The sequence below is a fragment of the Suricata suricatta genome, chromosome 17 (genome assembly GCF_006229205.1).
Source record: "Suricata suricatta isolate VVHF042 chromosome 17, meerkat_22Aug2017_6uvM2_HiC, whole genome shotgun sequence".
NCBI classification, from domain to species: Eukaryota; Metazoa; Chordata; class Mammalia; order Carnivora; family Herpestidae; genus Suricata; species Suricata suricatta.
The window spans coordinates 52,960,756-52,973,011 of record NC_043716.1 but is presented as its reverse complement, the minus strand read 5'-3'; the positions used below and the strand labels follow the sequence as shown (position 1 = coordinate 52,973,011).

At 46.2% G+C, this 12,256-nt stretch overlaps 1 protein-coding gene across 2 annotated transcripts in view; it reads right to left on the bottom strand.

Moving 5' to 3' along the window:
- The window catches only part of NUP85 (nucleoporin 85), a 38,729-nt gene that overhangs the window by 5,465 nt on the left and 21,008 nt on the right, over positions 1–12,256 (bottom strand). For both annotated transcript variants that reach the window (XM_029927299.1, XM_029927301.1), the window contains 4 exons: positions 11,013–11,147; positions 10,790–10,912; positions 10,457–10,588; positions 9,687–9,793 (listed from right to left, as the gene is read on the bottom strand). In XM_029927299.1, the coding sequence (XP_029783159.1) occupies positions 9,687–9,793; positions 10,457–10,588; positions 10,790–10,912; positions 11,013–11,147 (497 nt within the window). The remainder of the gene's footprint in view (positions 1–9,686; positions 9,794–10,456; positions 10,589–10,789; positions 10,913–11,012; positions 11,148–12,256) is intronic.

Here is a 12,256-nt window from a genome sequence, read left to right as displayed (position 1 = left end):
AAAACCATCTTGTGTTTAGGTTTCTATTAATACTTTGCATTAAGAAATTTTTGTTCAATTACAAGATTTGTAATTTTATTGTATTTGTAGTCTGGGATGAAGGTTAAGTCCTTCCCCAAACCATATCCCCTTCCCCCACCCCAAGTCATTCTTTTAATCAAAATCTAGACTCATCTGAAGCCCCTGTGAAAAACGAAGGTTTCTAGGGCCCTCTGAAGGTCTGCTTACGTTCCTTGGAGATCACTGTTCTACATCATCAGTGTCTGTAAGCTCCCTGGCGTCCTGTGTAGAGTACACCAGCGCACTTCCTGTCGGTGTGCATCCATCATTTGGAGTTAGGTTATGCATTTGCTACTTGGCATAGGCCTTTCTGTATTTGTATATAATGCCTATTTTTTAAATCTTGGGAAAGGGAAAAGAAACTTTAATTGCTTTCTGTAACAAAATCAAGCACAAGTAAAAGGGGCAGACGATCAAGGCAGACACAGACTCCAAGATGTAAATAGTGCATTAAGGTAAAAAAAAAAATTCTGCTTTCAGGGCACCTGGGTGGCTCAGTTGGTTGAACGTTATGATCTCACGATTCATGGGGTTGGGCCCCATGTCAGGCTCTGTGCTGGCAGCTTGCTCAGAGCCAGAAGCCTGCTTCAGATTCTGTGTCTCCTTTTCTCTCCGCCCCTCCCTCATTCGTGCTCTCTCAATAATAAATGTAAAAAAAATTTTAATCCTTTCATAATATAAAAATAGGGACTGGTTTACACTGAATTACTGGACTAATGTTTAAAAGTTCTGCCTCATTCTTAAGGATGTGGACGCACTCAGGCCCTCCGTGTGTTACAGGATTCCACCACAGGGAATATGCTTGTTGGCCTTCCTAACATTAATTTTGAAGATTAGCTATATTCCAACTTTATTAATAGCTCTGTATTATTAATTCAAAAAACCATGTGTGTTGGGGTACCTGGCTGGCTCAGACAGCATAGCATGAGACTCTTGATTTCAGACCCACGAGTTTGAGCCCCATGTTGGGCAAAGGGATCATTTAAAAAATGATCTCTGCTGGGCGTCTGGGTGGTTCAGGTGGTTGAGCATCCAGCCCTTTGGCTCAAGTCATGTTCTCGGTTTGTGAGTCCCATTTCAGACTCTCTGCTGTCAGGGCAAAGCCTGCTTGGATCCTCTGCCCCCATCTCTTTCTGCCCCTCCCTCCCTCTCAAAAATAAACAAACATTAAAAAAAAATCACACCAATTTAAAAAAATTTTCCTCATTTCTATCATCCTCCAATACTAAGTTCTATAAATTCACTCAGTGCTACACAAACTCCTATCATGCTCAAGTTTTTAAAGCAGTCAGTCTCTCTTGGGACACCTGAGTGGGTCAGTCAGTTGAGCACTGGGCTTGAGCAAACTCAGGTCACGATCCCATAGTCTGTGAGTTCAAGGATCGTGTTGGGCTCCTCGCTGGCAGTATGTAGCCTGCTTGGGATTTTCTCTCCCCGCTCTCCACACCTTCCCACCTCTCTAAATAAATAAATAAACTAAAAAACAAAAGAGTACTCTCTTGGGCCAAGTTTTCCTTTAGCTATGACTTTCCTAATTTTGTAATTCTGCTATGTTCCTTCCTGACCTTGTCCTTTCTAGACAAGAGTTCCAATAAATAAGGTATCTATTTATGGCACCCCCCTTAACAAACCCCAACTCACTGGATAATGTTTTTGCTCTTAACTATTCTAACTTCATCATAGGCCCTTGTGCATCAGTAATTCAGCTGAATATTGTCATTTGGTTAACCAGACAGTGGTTTTGTGGAAAAGGTACTACAAATGGAACTCGAGACCACCATTTCAGTTGGTCCTTACCTCTCTGTCCCCATCATCTGGAAAATGGAAGCTATTTTATCTTTTGCCTACCTGGACTGTTTTAAAAAAAATAGAAAAATGGCTATTTTTTCTTTTTAATGTTTTTATTTTTGAGAGAGAGAGACAGTATGAACAGGAGAGGGACAGAGAGAGAGGGAGACACAGAACATGAAGACAGGCTCCAGGTTCTGAGCTAGCTGTCAGCACAGAACCTGACACAAGGCTCAAACCCACTAACCGCGAGATCATGACCTGAGCTGAAGCCCGACGCTCAACCGACTGAGCTACCCAGGTGCCCCTATAAAATGGTTTTAAAAAGATTCTTTTCAATAGTGCTCTACAAATACAAAAGTCAGTAAATCTAACCTTGAGGTTAACACATAAATAGTCACCTACTAAACTGCTTACAGACCACCACAGATGTGCTCTAGCAACACTGTGAATTGGTTCAAATCTAGTCCCGCTACTCAGTGACTGGCCAGTTATTTAACTTCAGCTACCTTGCCAAAGTGGAGGACTTATGATGGTCAGTACGGCTCTCTGAGACTCTGAAGCTCTCTTTAGAGACTGAAGTTATGAAAAAGTCAAAAGTAACAGATGAACTCAGAAGTGGCCAGTCCTAAGGAAGAATATTAAATAAGGTGAGCAAATGTTAACCTGGAAGATAAAAAAAAACCAGTTGCCCCCCACTCCCTCACAACTACACGCACAAGCACCCTCCTAAATAAGGACCACAAAGAACATGAACGACGAGGGAGTAGTGATTTGAGCAGAGGGCTGGAGGACGAGGGAGAACCTGCCACAGGAAGACGAGAGACAGGAACATGCCTGAAACCGAGACAACAGCCAGCGCGAAGGCTCTGGGGCAGGAAGTCTGTCTTGTTCCTACTTCACATTGAAGCCCATGTGATTCAAACGTCAAGCTAGACAGAGGCCAGCTCCGTGGGAAAACCACAGAGACAGAAAGCTGGGGAAAATGGTTTAACACGGAAAAAAAAGTACAAATCAAAACTACAGTATCACCTCACCCCTGTCAGAATGGCTAAAATCAACACAGGAAACAACAGGTGTTGGCGAGGATGCCCAGAAAAGGGAACCCTCATGCACGCGTGGGGAGGCAAACTGGCGCAGCCACTCTGGAAAACAATATGGAAGTTCCTCAGAAAGTTAAAAAGGGGGGGTGGAGTTGCCTCAATCAGTAGGTATGCAACTCTTGATCTAGGGGTACTAAGTTCAAGCCCCATATTGGGTATAGAGATTGGTTTAAAAAAAAATGTTAAGGGGCGCCTGGGTGGCTCAGGCGGTTAAGCATCCGACTTCGGCTCAAGTCATGATCTCACAGTTCCTAGGTTTGAGCTCCGCATCGGGCTCTGTGTGGACAGCTCAGAACCTGGAGCCTGCTTCCGATTCTATGTCTCCCTCTCTCTGTGTCCCTCCCCCATTCATGCTCTCTCTTGGTCTCAAAAAATGAATAAATGTTAAAAAAAATATATATATATTAGAAATAGAACCACCCTAGGTCTCCTAGATGACTCTTAATTTCCAATCAGGTCATGACCCCAGGTTCATGGTATAGGCCCAGCGCAAAAGTTGCTTAGGATGCTTCCTCTCTCTCTCTCTGCCCCTCCCCCTCACTCAAAGGCTTGTGTGTGTGCTCCTTTCAAAAATAAATACATGAGGTCCACCTGGGTGGCTCAGTCGGTTAAGCAACTGACTTCGGCTCAGGTCATGATCTCACAGTCCATGGGTTCGAGCCCTGTGTCGGGATCTGTGCTGACAGCTCAGAGCCTGGAGCCTGCTTCGGATTCTGTGTCTCCCTCTCTCGCTGCCCCTCCCCTGCTCATTCTCTGTCTCTCTCTCAAAATAAAAGACATAAAATTTTTTAGAAAATAATAAAATACATTAATAAATAAATAATAAGTGAATAAAAACTGAACTATTCTATGATCCAGCAATTACACTACTAGGTATTAACCCAAGAGATATAAAAATACCAATTGAGGAGGATAAACACAGCCCTATGTTTATTACAGCACTATCTAAAATAGCCTAATTATGGAAACAGCCCAACAGTCCATGGACCTATGAATGGATAAAGAAAACATGGTAGGGACACCTGGGTGGCTCAGTCTTTTTAGTGTCCCGACTTCAGCTCAGGTCATGATCTCATGGTTCATGAGTTAGAGCCCCACTTCAGGGGTGCAGGCTACTTGGAATTCTCTCTCCCTCTCTCTCTGTCCTTCCCCTGCTCATGCTCGCTCTCTCTCTTAAATAAACGTTTTTAACAAAACACTTCCTGGGGTGCCTGGGTGGCTCAGTCAGTTAAGTGTCCAACTCTTGATTTTGACTCCGGTCATGATCTCGCAGTTTGTGAGTTCGAGCCCCACATCAGGCTCCACAGTGACAGTGCAGAGCCTGGTTGGAATTCTCTCTCTCTTTCCCACTCCCTCTGCCCTTCCCACTCTCTCTTAAAAAACAAAAATAAAAACACTTAAAAGCCCTGGCTGGTTCCGTCAGCAAACCATGGGACTCCCGATCTCGGGGTTGAGTTTGAGACCCACCTTAGGTGCAGAGATTACTTTACAAAACCTTAAAGGGGTGCCTGTGCGGCTCAATCAGTTAAGTGTCCAATTTGATTTTGGTTCAGGTCATCTCATGGTTCAGGAGTTCAAACCCTGCACTGGGCTCTGCACTGAACATGCGGAGCCTGCTTGGGATTCTCTCTCTCCCTTTCTCTCTCTCTGCCCTTCCCCCATGCGCGCGCTCTCTCTCTCTCTCTCTCTCTCTCTCTCTCTCTCTCAATAAATAAACTTTAAAAAATAAATGTTTAAAGTAAAATAATTTTTTTAGTTTTCTTTAAAGGTTTCTTTATTTTTGAGAGAGAGGGAAAGACAGCATGAGCAGGGGAGGGTTAGAGAGAGAGGAAGACACATAACCCAAAGACAGGCTCCACAGAGCTGTCAGCACAGAGCCTGACGTGGGGCTCGAACCCACAAACTGTGAAATCATGACCTGAGCCAAAGTCAGACGCTTAACTGACTGAGCCACCCAGGCGCCCCTAAAATAAAATAAATTATTAAAGAAACAAAATGAGGGGCGCCTGGGTGGCTCAGTCGGTTAAGCATCCGGCTTCGGCTCAGGTCAGATCTCACGGTTCGTGGGTTCGAGCCCCGCGTCGGGCTCTGTGCTGACAGCTAGTTCAGAGCCTGGAGCCTGTTTCAGATTTTGTATCTCCCTCTCTCTCTGACCCTCCCCTGCTCCAGCTGTCTCTCTCTGTCTCTCAAAAATAAATAAAAAGCAATAAAAAAAAATTTAAAGAAACAAAATGAGCAAAGAGGGAATAAAAAGAGGGAGAGAAAGGCAAACTAAGAAACAGACTCTTAACTCTAGAGAGCTGATGGTCACCAGAGGGGAAGGGGGTGGAGCGATGGGTTAAATCGGTGATGGGGATTATGAAGTGCACTTCTGATGGGCGCTGGGTGCTGTACGGAAGTGATGAGTCACCAAACTGCACACCTGAAACCAGTATTATACCGTGTGTTAACTAACGGGAATTTAAATAAAAACTTAAAAACCTGAGAAGAGTACTCGAACGGCTGTGTCCAAATGGACAATGTAGAGATGGGGACAGTGGTGACGCCAGTTAGGGGCCACCTGCAATAGTTGAGGCTGTTGACAGTGGCGGCTGGCTGCGACGGCAGCTGAGTAGAGAATGAGAGGAGCTGGCTGTGAGGGAACGTTGAAGGTCTGGATGGTGTGGTTCATGTCTTTTTAAGCAAAATGTATGAACTTTAGCAAGTGGCTTTGGGCCCAAATAGCCCAGCGCTCCCGTGAGTTTACCAGGGCTCACTTCCCTCACTGTGAGACAGGCCTGAAAAACTGATCTCAGGGCGCCCGGCCGGCTGTCGGATTAAGTATCCAACTTTGGATTTTGGCTTGGGGCAGGACCTAATGGTTTGTGAGATCAAGCCCCACATAGGGCTCTGAGCTGATGGCACAGAGAGAGGGGAGACAGAATCCCAAACAGGCTCCGCACTGCCAGCGCAGAGCACGATGGAGGGCTCGAACTCACAAATCGTGAGACCATGACCCGAGCTAAAATCCAGAGTCAGACTTTAACAGACTGAGCCACCCAGGCACCCCCAAAATAATAAACTTAAAAAAAATAGCACCTATACCCAAGATATACTGAAATAATCCATAAAAATCCAGTCTAATGAATCTTAACTGTAATTATTAACCGGTTTCCACCCAGATGGTTTTTAGCCTTAGGACTGGTCTCCCAGCTACCAGACTCGCTGCCCTCCACCCTCTTCAGACTGCTCTTCCTCAAATACAAATTCCACAGCACTATCCTGCTAAAAATCCTCAGTGGCTCGCCGTTTGGATAAAATCAAAACTACTGGGTACAGTGTACTTGGTCCTTGATAATCTGGTCCTTTCTGAGCTCTGTCATTTCAACCCCTCACTTAGTATTTTGGTTCTAAGAGATGTTTACAGGTCCTTCAGCAATTAACAGACCTTCTTTCTTTCCCATGTCTTTCCCCATGTTTTTGACTCTCCTCAAAATGTTCTTTGCTGAACTTTTCAGGACTCAACTTGAGGGCAGCTTCCTTTGAGAAGCTTCTCCTGTAATCTCAAAGCTTGGCACAGTGCGAGGCCTAAAGGAGGGGTGAGGGGAGATGGCACCTCAGCCCTCCTGAGCAGCTGCTGCTGCCCAGACTGATGCGGGCCGCTCTCGGGCATCTCGCAAAGGGATACAGCAGCCTCCACGGCCACAGGGCGGCGAGCACTGTAGGCAGGGTGCTAATGACACCGATCGAGTGACCAAGGCTGGACGGAGTGCTGAACACGGCCGCCACACCCTCCCTGCAAAGCCAGACAAGTCTCAACAACGGATTTTGGAGCTTCACACACTTAGGAGGGAGAATTCCCAAGGCAACCTCTACACAAACCAGGCAAAAAGCCTCATCATTCAAATATGTTTGAGGAAGACTTAATTAACAGCTCTGGGGTGGCCTCTGCTAGAAAAGAGTGAACTGTGGAGCTGGGAGGAGCAGCCATGGTGAAGGCCCTACCCAGAGGACACAACTGTCACTCTCCGTCAGACTGTTTGCCCTGCGCTGGGGCCACTGCTGCCCCCTTGCCCCAACTCCTCTACCTTCTTTTGGTGCCTCTGCAGCACCCACTACCTAGGTGAGCTCTGGCGTCTGTGGACCTTCTTCTGTAAATGGTGTGTGAGGGTCTGCACACCGCCACAATCTGCAGCCAGTTATGGGCGGGGCCAAAATTCTAGCAAGAAAAATCTAGCTTAGACAAACATTGAACTAGACCTCTTCTTAGTTTTTGAAGGAAGACCTGTTTCCTTCTAGTTTAATATTCTGGCAGGACTTTGAGGGTACCAGAAAGCTGCCATCTTGCCTAGCTCCCAGTGAAGTGCATGCCAGCTCCCGGTTTCCTTTTGCCAGGTAGTAAGGAACTGGCTTTTAGAGGAAACTGTGAGCCAGGGAGGAGGAAATGAGCACTCAGAGGATTCCCAACGTCCCCTTTCAGCTGTGGGGAGAACAGGCAAACATGCAGCTCCTCGGCAGGGGCTGATGAACTATGTGGCCCAAAGGCCTTTATGCTCTACTTCAAGACGCTTCACTGCCCTCTGTGCCTCTTAGCGTCTGGCTAACATGGGGACCATCGGATACTCATTTAGAAATCTCGTTTTTAGCACCTTTAGATTCTCCTCATTCCGCTTCACGAGTAGTCATGAACCCAGTCGACGCCATACCCAAAGAAAGCAGCAAGACCCCTACATCACCAGCCCACTGGCCCAACACCAGACGCTCCCCGCTTTCCCAGGATCCAGGCGGGGGTTTCGACTGGTACAAACCAAAAGAAACCAAGTGCTCGCAAAATGCCAAATCCAATGTTTCCCCACCGAGGAGGGTACATTCCTAAAGCTCTGCTACTCTCTCTAAAGACACCGTCAGCCTTTCCTCCAATTCCTGGGATGAGGTTCCAGGACTTGCATTATGGTGCCTCTTTCAGAAAAACCCAAGCTCCAGGGGCGCCTATGTGGTTCAGCCGGGTGAGCATCCGACTTTGGCTCAGGTCATGGTTCAGGCTCCCTGCTGAAAGCTCGGAGCCTGCAGCCTGCTTCAGATCCTATGTCTCCCTCTCTCTCTGCCCCTCCCCCACTCACGCTCTCTCAAAAAAAAATGAATTAAAAAAAAGATTTAAAAAAAAATTTTTAAGAAAAACCCACGCTCGGAAATTTATAGCAAACAGAAATACTTTAGACTCTTTCCTGCTTGCCAGGAGAGAGAGATGCCCAGACTGAGCGGCTGAGAGCTGATCCCTCCTTATGTGTGACCAGAAGAAGGGTGATGGCATTTTCTGGGGCATTCATAAAAGCCACTCCTCTTCTCTGGCATTCCTTTTTCTTCTACTGTCACTGCAAAGAACAGGGTGCTGTCCCTTTTCATTATCCTTCCTCCTGGTTCTGCTTAAATCTGATTTGTTCCTAAAAATTCAGATGTGGCTTATGAAAGAAGCCCTGACGGAAATAACCCGGTGCTATAACAGAGAGTATATTTAGGAACACCTATTACTCCAATTTATAGGTTGAGACAATGACAAAGCCAAATAATGACGTGTGTGTGCCTTTTAAGTGATTCTCACTAACGTTCTGTGCAGAGGCCCCTCATCAGCTGGATTCTGTGAGTCATCTTCCAGCTCCAACTACATGTCTGAGAAAAGGATACAGACAGAAAACTCGGGTTTTTTTCTCCAAATCTAGCACCATTTTCTTCAAACCCTGGCTCTTTTCTCGCTCCAACAGGAGGAACATAGCAGGAGAGGATCCCTTCCCACTGCCCAGATCTATTAAAAATGATCCAGTCGAGATCAGTGAATTTGATATTTGAGCAAGGTCATCTGCTGCAGATTCCAACTCTCGCTCTTCTGGGAGTCTTCAATTCAATACCTGCTTGTCCAGGGTGCACAAGAAGGGAAGACAAATTGTGTCTGACTTCCTATATATGGAAATTCCTGGCAAGCTTTACCTGTGATTCATTATGTCTGATACTCCCTTTCCAGCCTTGCTGAAGGTTCAATGCAATGACAAGATACCCTTTTGGGGAGAGGAGTGGTATAGAATCCCTGCTCTAAACAGACCCAGCCAGCAGTCTGCTGGTGTGGTAGCCCTTGGCTCACTAGAGAAGGAAACTAATGAGAAGTACTGTCCCGTAAGGTGATACACATATGCATCAGGTTCCAAGAACTAGGTTTGCTGGCTTTTTCTGGATTTTAAATACCAAAGCAATTTATTACAATGCTGTTCACGTAAACATCCCTGAAATGAAAACTGTTGTAAATACAGTAGCCCTCAAGCCTTAGGAAAGTCCCCAAGCTTGTCCAGAGAGAAATCAGCATCTACCTACATGTGGCTTAGGAGAGGAGCATGTCTGTCGGAAGAAAATTAAGACACCAGTGAGAAGGAACAAGACATTCTAAAAAAGGATGGTGGAGGGACACTTGGGTGGCTCATTGGTTAAATGTCCAATTCATGGTTCTTGAGTTCAAGCCCCGCATCAGAATCTGCACTGACAGTGCAGAGCCTACTTAGGATTCTCTCCCTCTCTCCCCCTCTCCTGCCTGCACACTCGTGAAAATGAAACTTAACAAAAGGTTGGTAGTGAGGGTTGCACAACACTGGAAATACACTTAATGCCGCTGAACTACACACCTAAAGACAGAATGGCAGGGGGCAGAATGGAGGCGGAGGGGGGGTGATTAAAAAAAAAAAGACAGAATGACGGGGGTGCAGCAGATCCTACCTGCACTCCTTGATCACTTGGTGGATGTCAAACTCAAAGGCTGCCATCAAGATATTGTCCAGGGGTTCTGGGCTGCTCTCTCCTCCCAGAAACAGGTCAAGGCTGGACTGTGGAAAGGTGGTAACCAACTCAATTCCCAGATGGAAGCAGAGACTCAAGGGGACAGGTAGGGTGTCTGTGTAGGGAACCCTGGAGAAGGGTGGTGGGCCCTTCATAAAGGGTCAAAGCAGGGGGCACTATCTAGCTCACTTGGAAGAGCATGCAATTCTTGACCTCTGGGATCATGCTTTGAGCCCCATGCTGGGGATAGATTACTTAAAAAATAAAGAGGAGCACCTGGATGGCTTAGTAGGTTGAACATTTGACTCTTGATTTTGGCTCAGGTCACAATCCCAGAGTCTTAGAATTGAGCCCCAAGTTGGCCCCTATGCTGAGCGTGGAGCCTGCTTAAGATTCTCTCTCCCCCTCAGCCCCTACCCTGCTCATGCATGCACCCTGTCTCTTGCTCAGTTAATTAATTTTTTTAAAAAGGGCACCTGGCTGGCTCAATTGGAAGAGCATATGACTCTTAATCTCTGGGGTCATGAGTTTGAGCCCCCAGTTGGATGTAAAGATTACTAAAGAAAGATAACCTTAAAAAAAAAAGGGGGGGTGACAAAGGAAAGACCCTTCCTGTTCTCCAAGGAGGTTCAACTCAAAGAGGCCACACACTGAAAATAACCTACCCCCATGATTCTCCTCCCTACCCCCACCTTGAAGCTCAGGCTCACCTGGGCATAGAAGTGCAGGTCAATGGGTTTTACTGTGGGATGAGAGTATAAGAGCCGGGTCACTAGGAAATGATACCAGTTATTCAGAAGCTCCTTCTGCTCCAACAAGGCAGCTTCATCTCCCAGCATGATCTAAGGAGAGAGACATTTTCCTTTAGTTCCAGGGGCAACTTCTCTGTTAACTCTCTGGATCTCGAGCAGGGCATTTGGTCTGAAAGCTCCCTCCTTCCTGGCGGGGATGATGGACGGCCCTGTCAGTCATGCTCCTGCTACTGCTGCACTGGATATCATAGCCCCAACTTGGACCCCGACCTGGACTTCCCTCCCACAGACCTTGCAGAGACACTCCAGGTGAGGACTGGAGGCGAACGTGCCATCCTGTAGATGACGCTCACATTCCTCGTGCCAGTGCTGCCATTTTAGCTCCAGCTCTGTCAGCGTCTGGGTGTTTCCGGGCTAAGGGGAAAGACAAGTGAGATGGCATCACCACATCTTGTGCTTAATGGACGAAGCCACAGATCTCACAACCCGGCAGAGCAGGTCAGCTCCCACGTACACTGAGAACGGGCATTGTCCTCATCAGGTCCCCCAGCACTCGGCACATGCCCGCAGAGGAGGGGCTGACGTCGGCTTCTTTGGAGAGCATCTGGCGGGCCTCGTCCAGCCGGCCCTGTAGCACCAGGATGGTCACCTGGGAGGACACCAAGAACATAAGCCGTCAAGGGAGCCCTGGAAGCAGCTCCTCGATCCACACTTTAACTTCCTACACTGGGGAAACACGACGGTTCCTTTCCTCCAGAGGTACTCTGGCTCATCCAGTCGCATGGTTTTAACCTACCTGGACCATGCTCTTCAAACTGCATGTTGTAACCCATCACAGATTGCAACATACTTTTAATATATTTTACATTTTATTATTATTTATTTTATATCTTACATATTTAATTTTATTATTTTATGAGAGGACACAAGTGAACAAGAGGCAGAGAGAGAGAGAGAGAGCAAGCGAGCGAGAAGTGGGGCTCGAACTCATGAAATGTGAGATCATGACCTGAGCCAAAGTCAGATGCTTAAGTTAAGACTGAGGTACCCAGGCACCCCTGCAATCAACATCTTAAAAATAAATGATGGGTTGGAAAACAATTTGACAATAAAATATTATGGAAAAAAAATAAACACACACACAAAAATAAATAAACATCAAAAATAAATAAATAAATAAATAAAAAATAAAAATAAATGATGGGGGGCCGGGAGGGGTGCCTGGGTAACTTGGTTGGTTAAGTGTCTAACTCTTGATTTTGGCTCAGGTTATGATCTCATGGTTCATGGGATTGAGCTCTGCAACAGGCTCCCCTCTGACAGTGAAGAGTCTGCTTGGGATTCTTTCTCTCCCTCTCTCTCTTCCCCCTCCCCCACCTCTGCTATCTCTCAAAATAAATAAATAAAAATAATATGACACATGGGCGCCTAGCTGGCTCAGCCAGTAGAGCATATGACTCTTGATCTTGGGGTTAGGAGTTCAAGCCCCATGTTGGATACAGAATTTACTTAACAAATGACTGAATGAAACAGAAAATGGGAGAGTACATCAAATAAAGATTGATTCATAAGTTTCAGTTCAAATATACAGATGCTCACACACATACTCAATAGTCAATCCTGTTTATTCATAGATTCCATATTTCTGAATCTGCCTACTTGTTAACATTTACTTCTAACCTCCAAATCATTATTTGATGTACTTCCACCACTACTTGTGGACATGCGCAGAATGGCAAAAAATCTGAGTCACTTGAT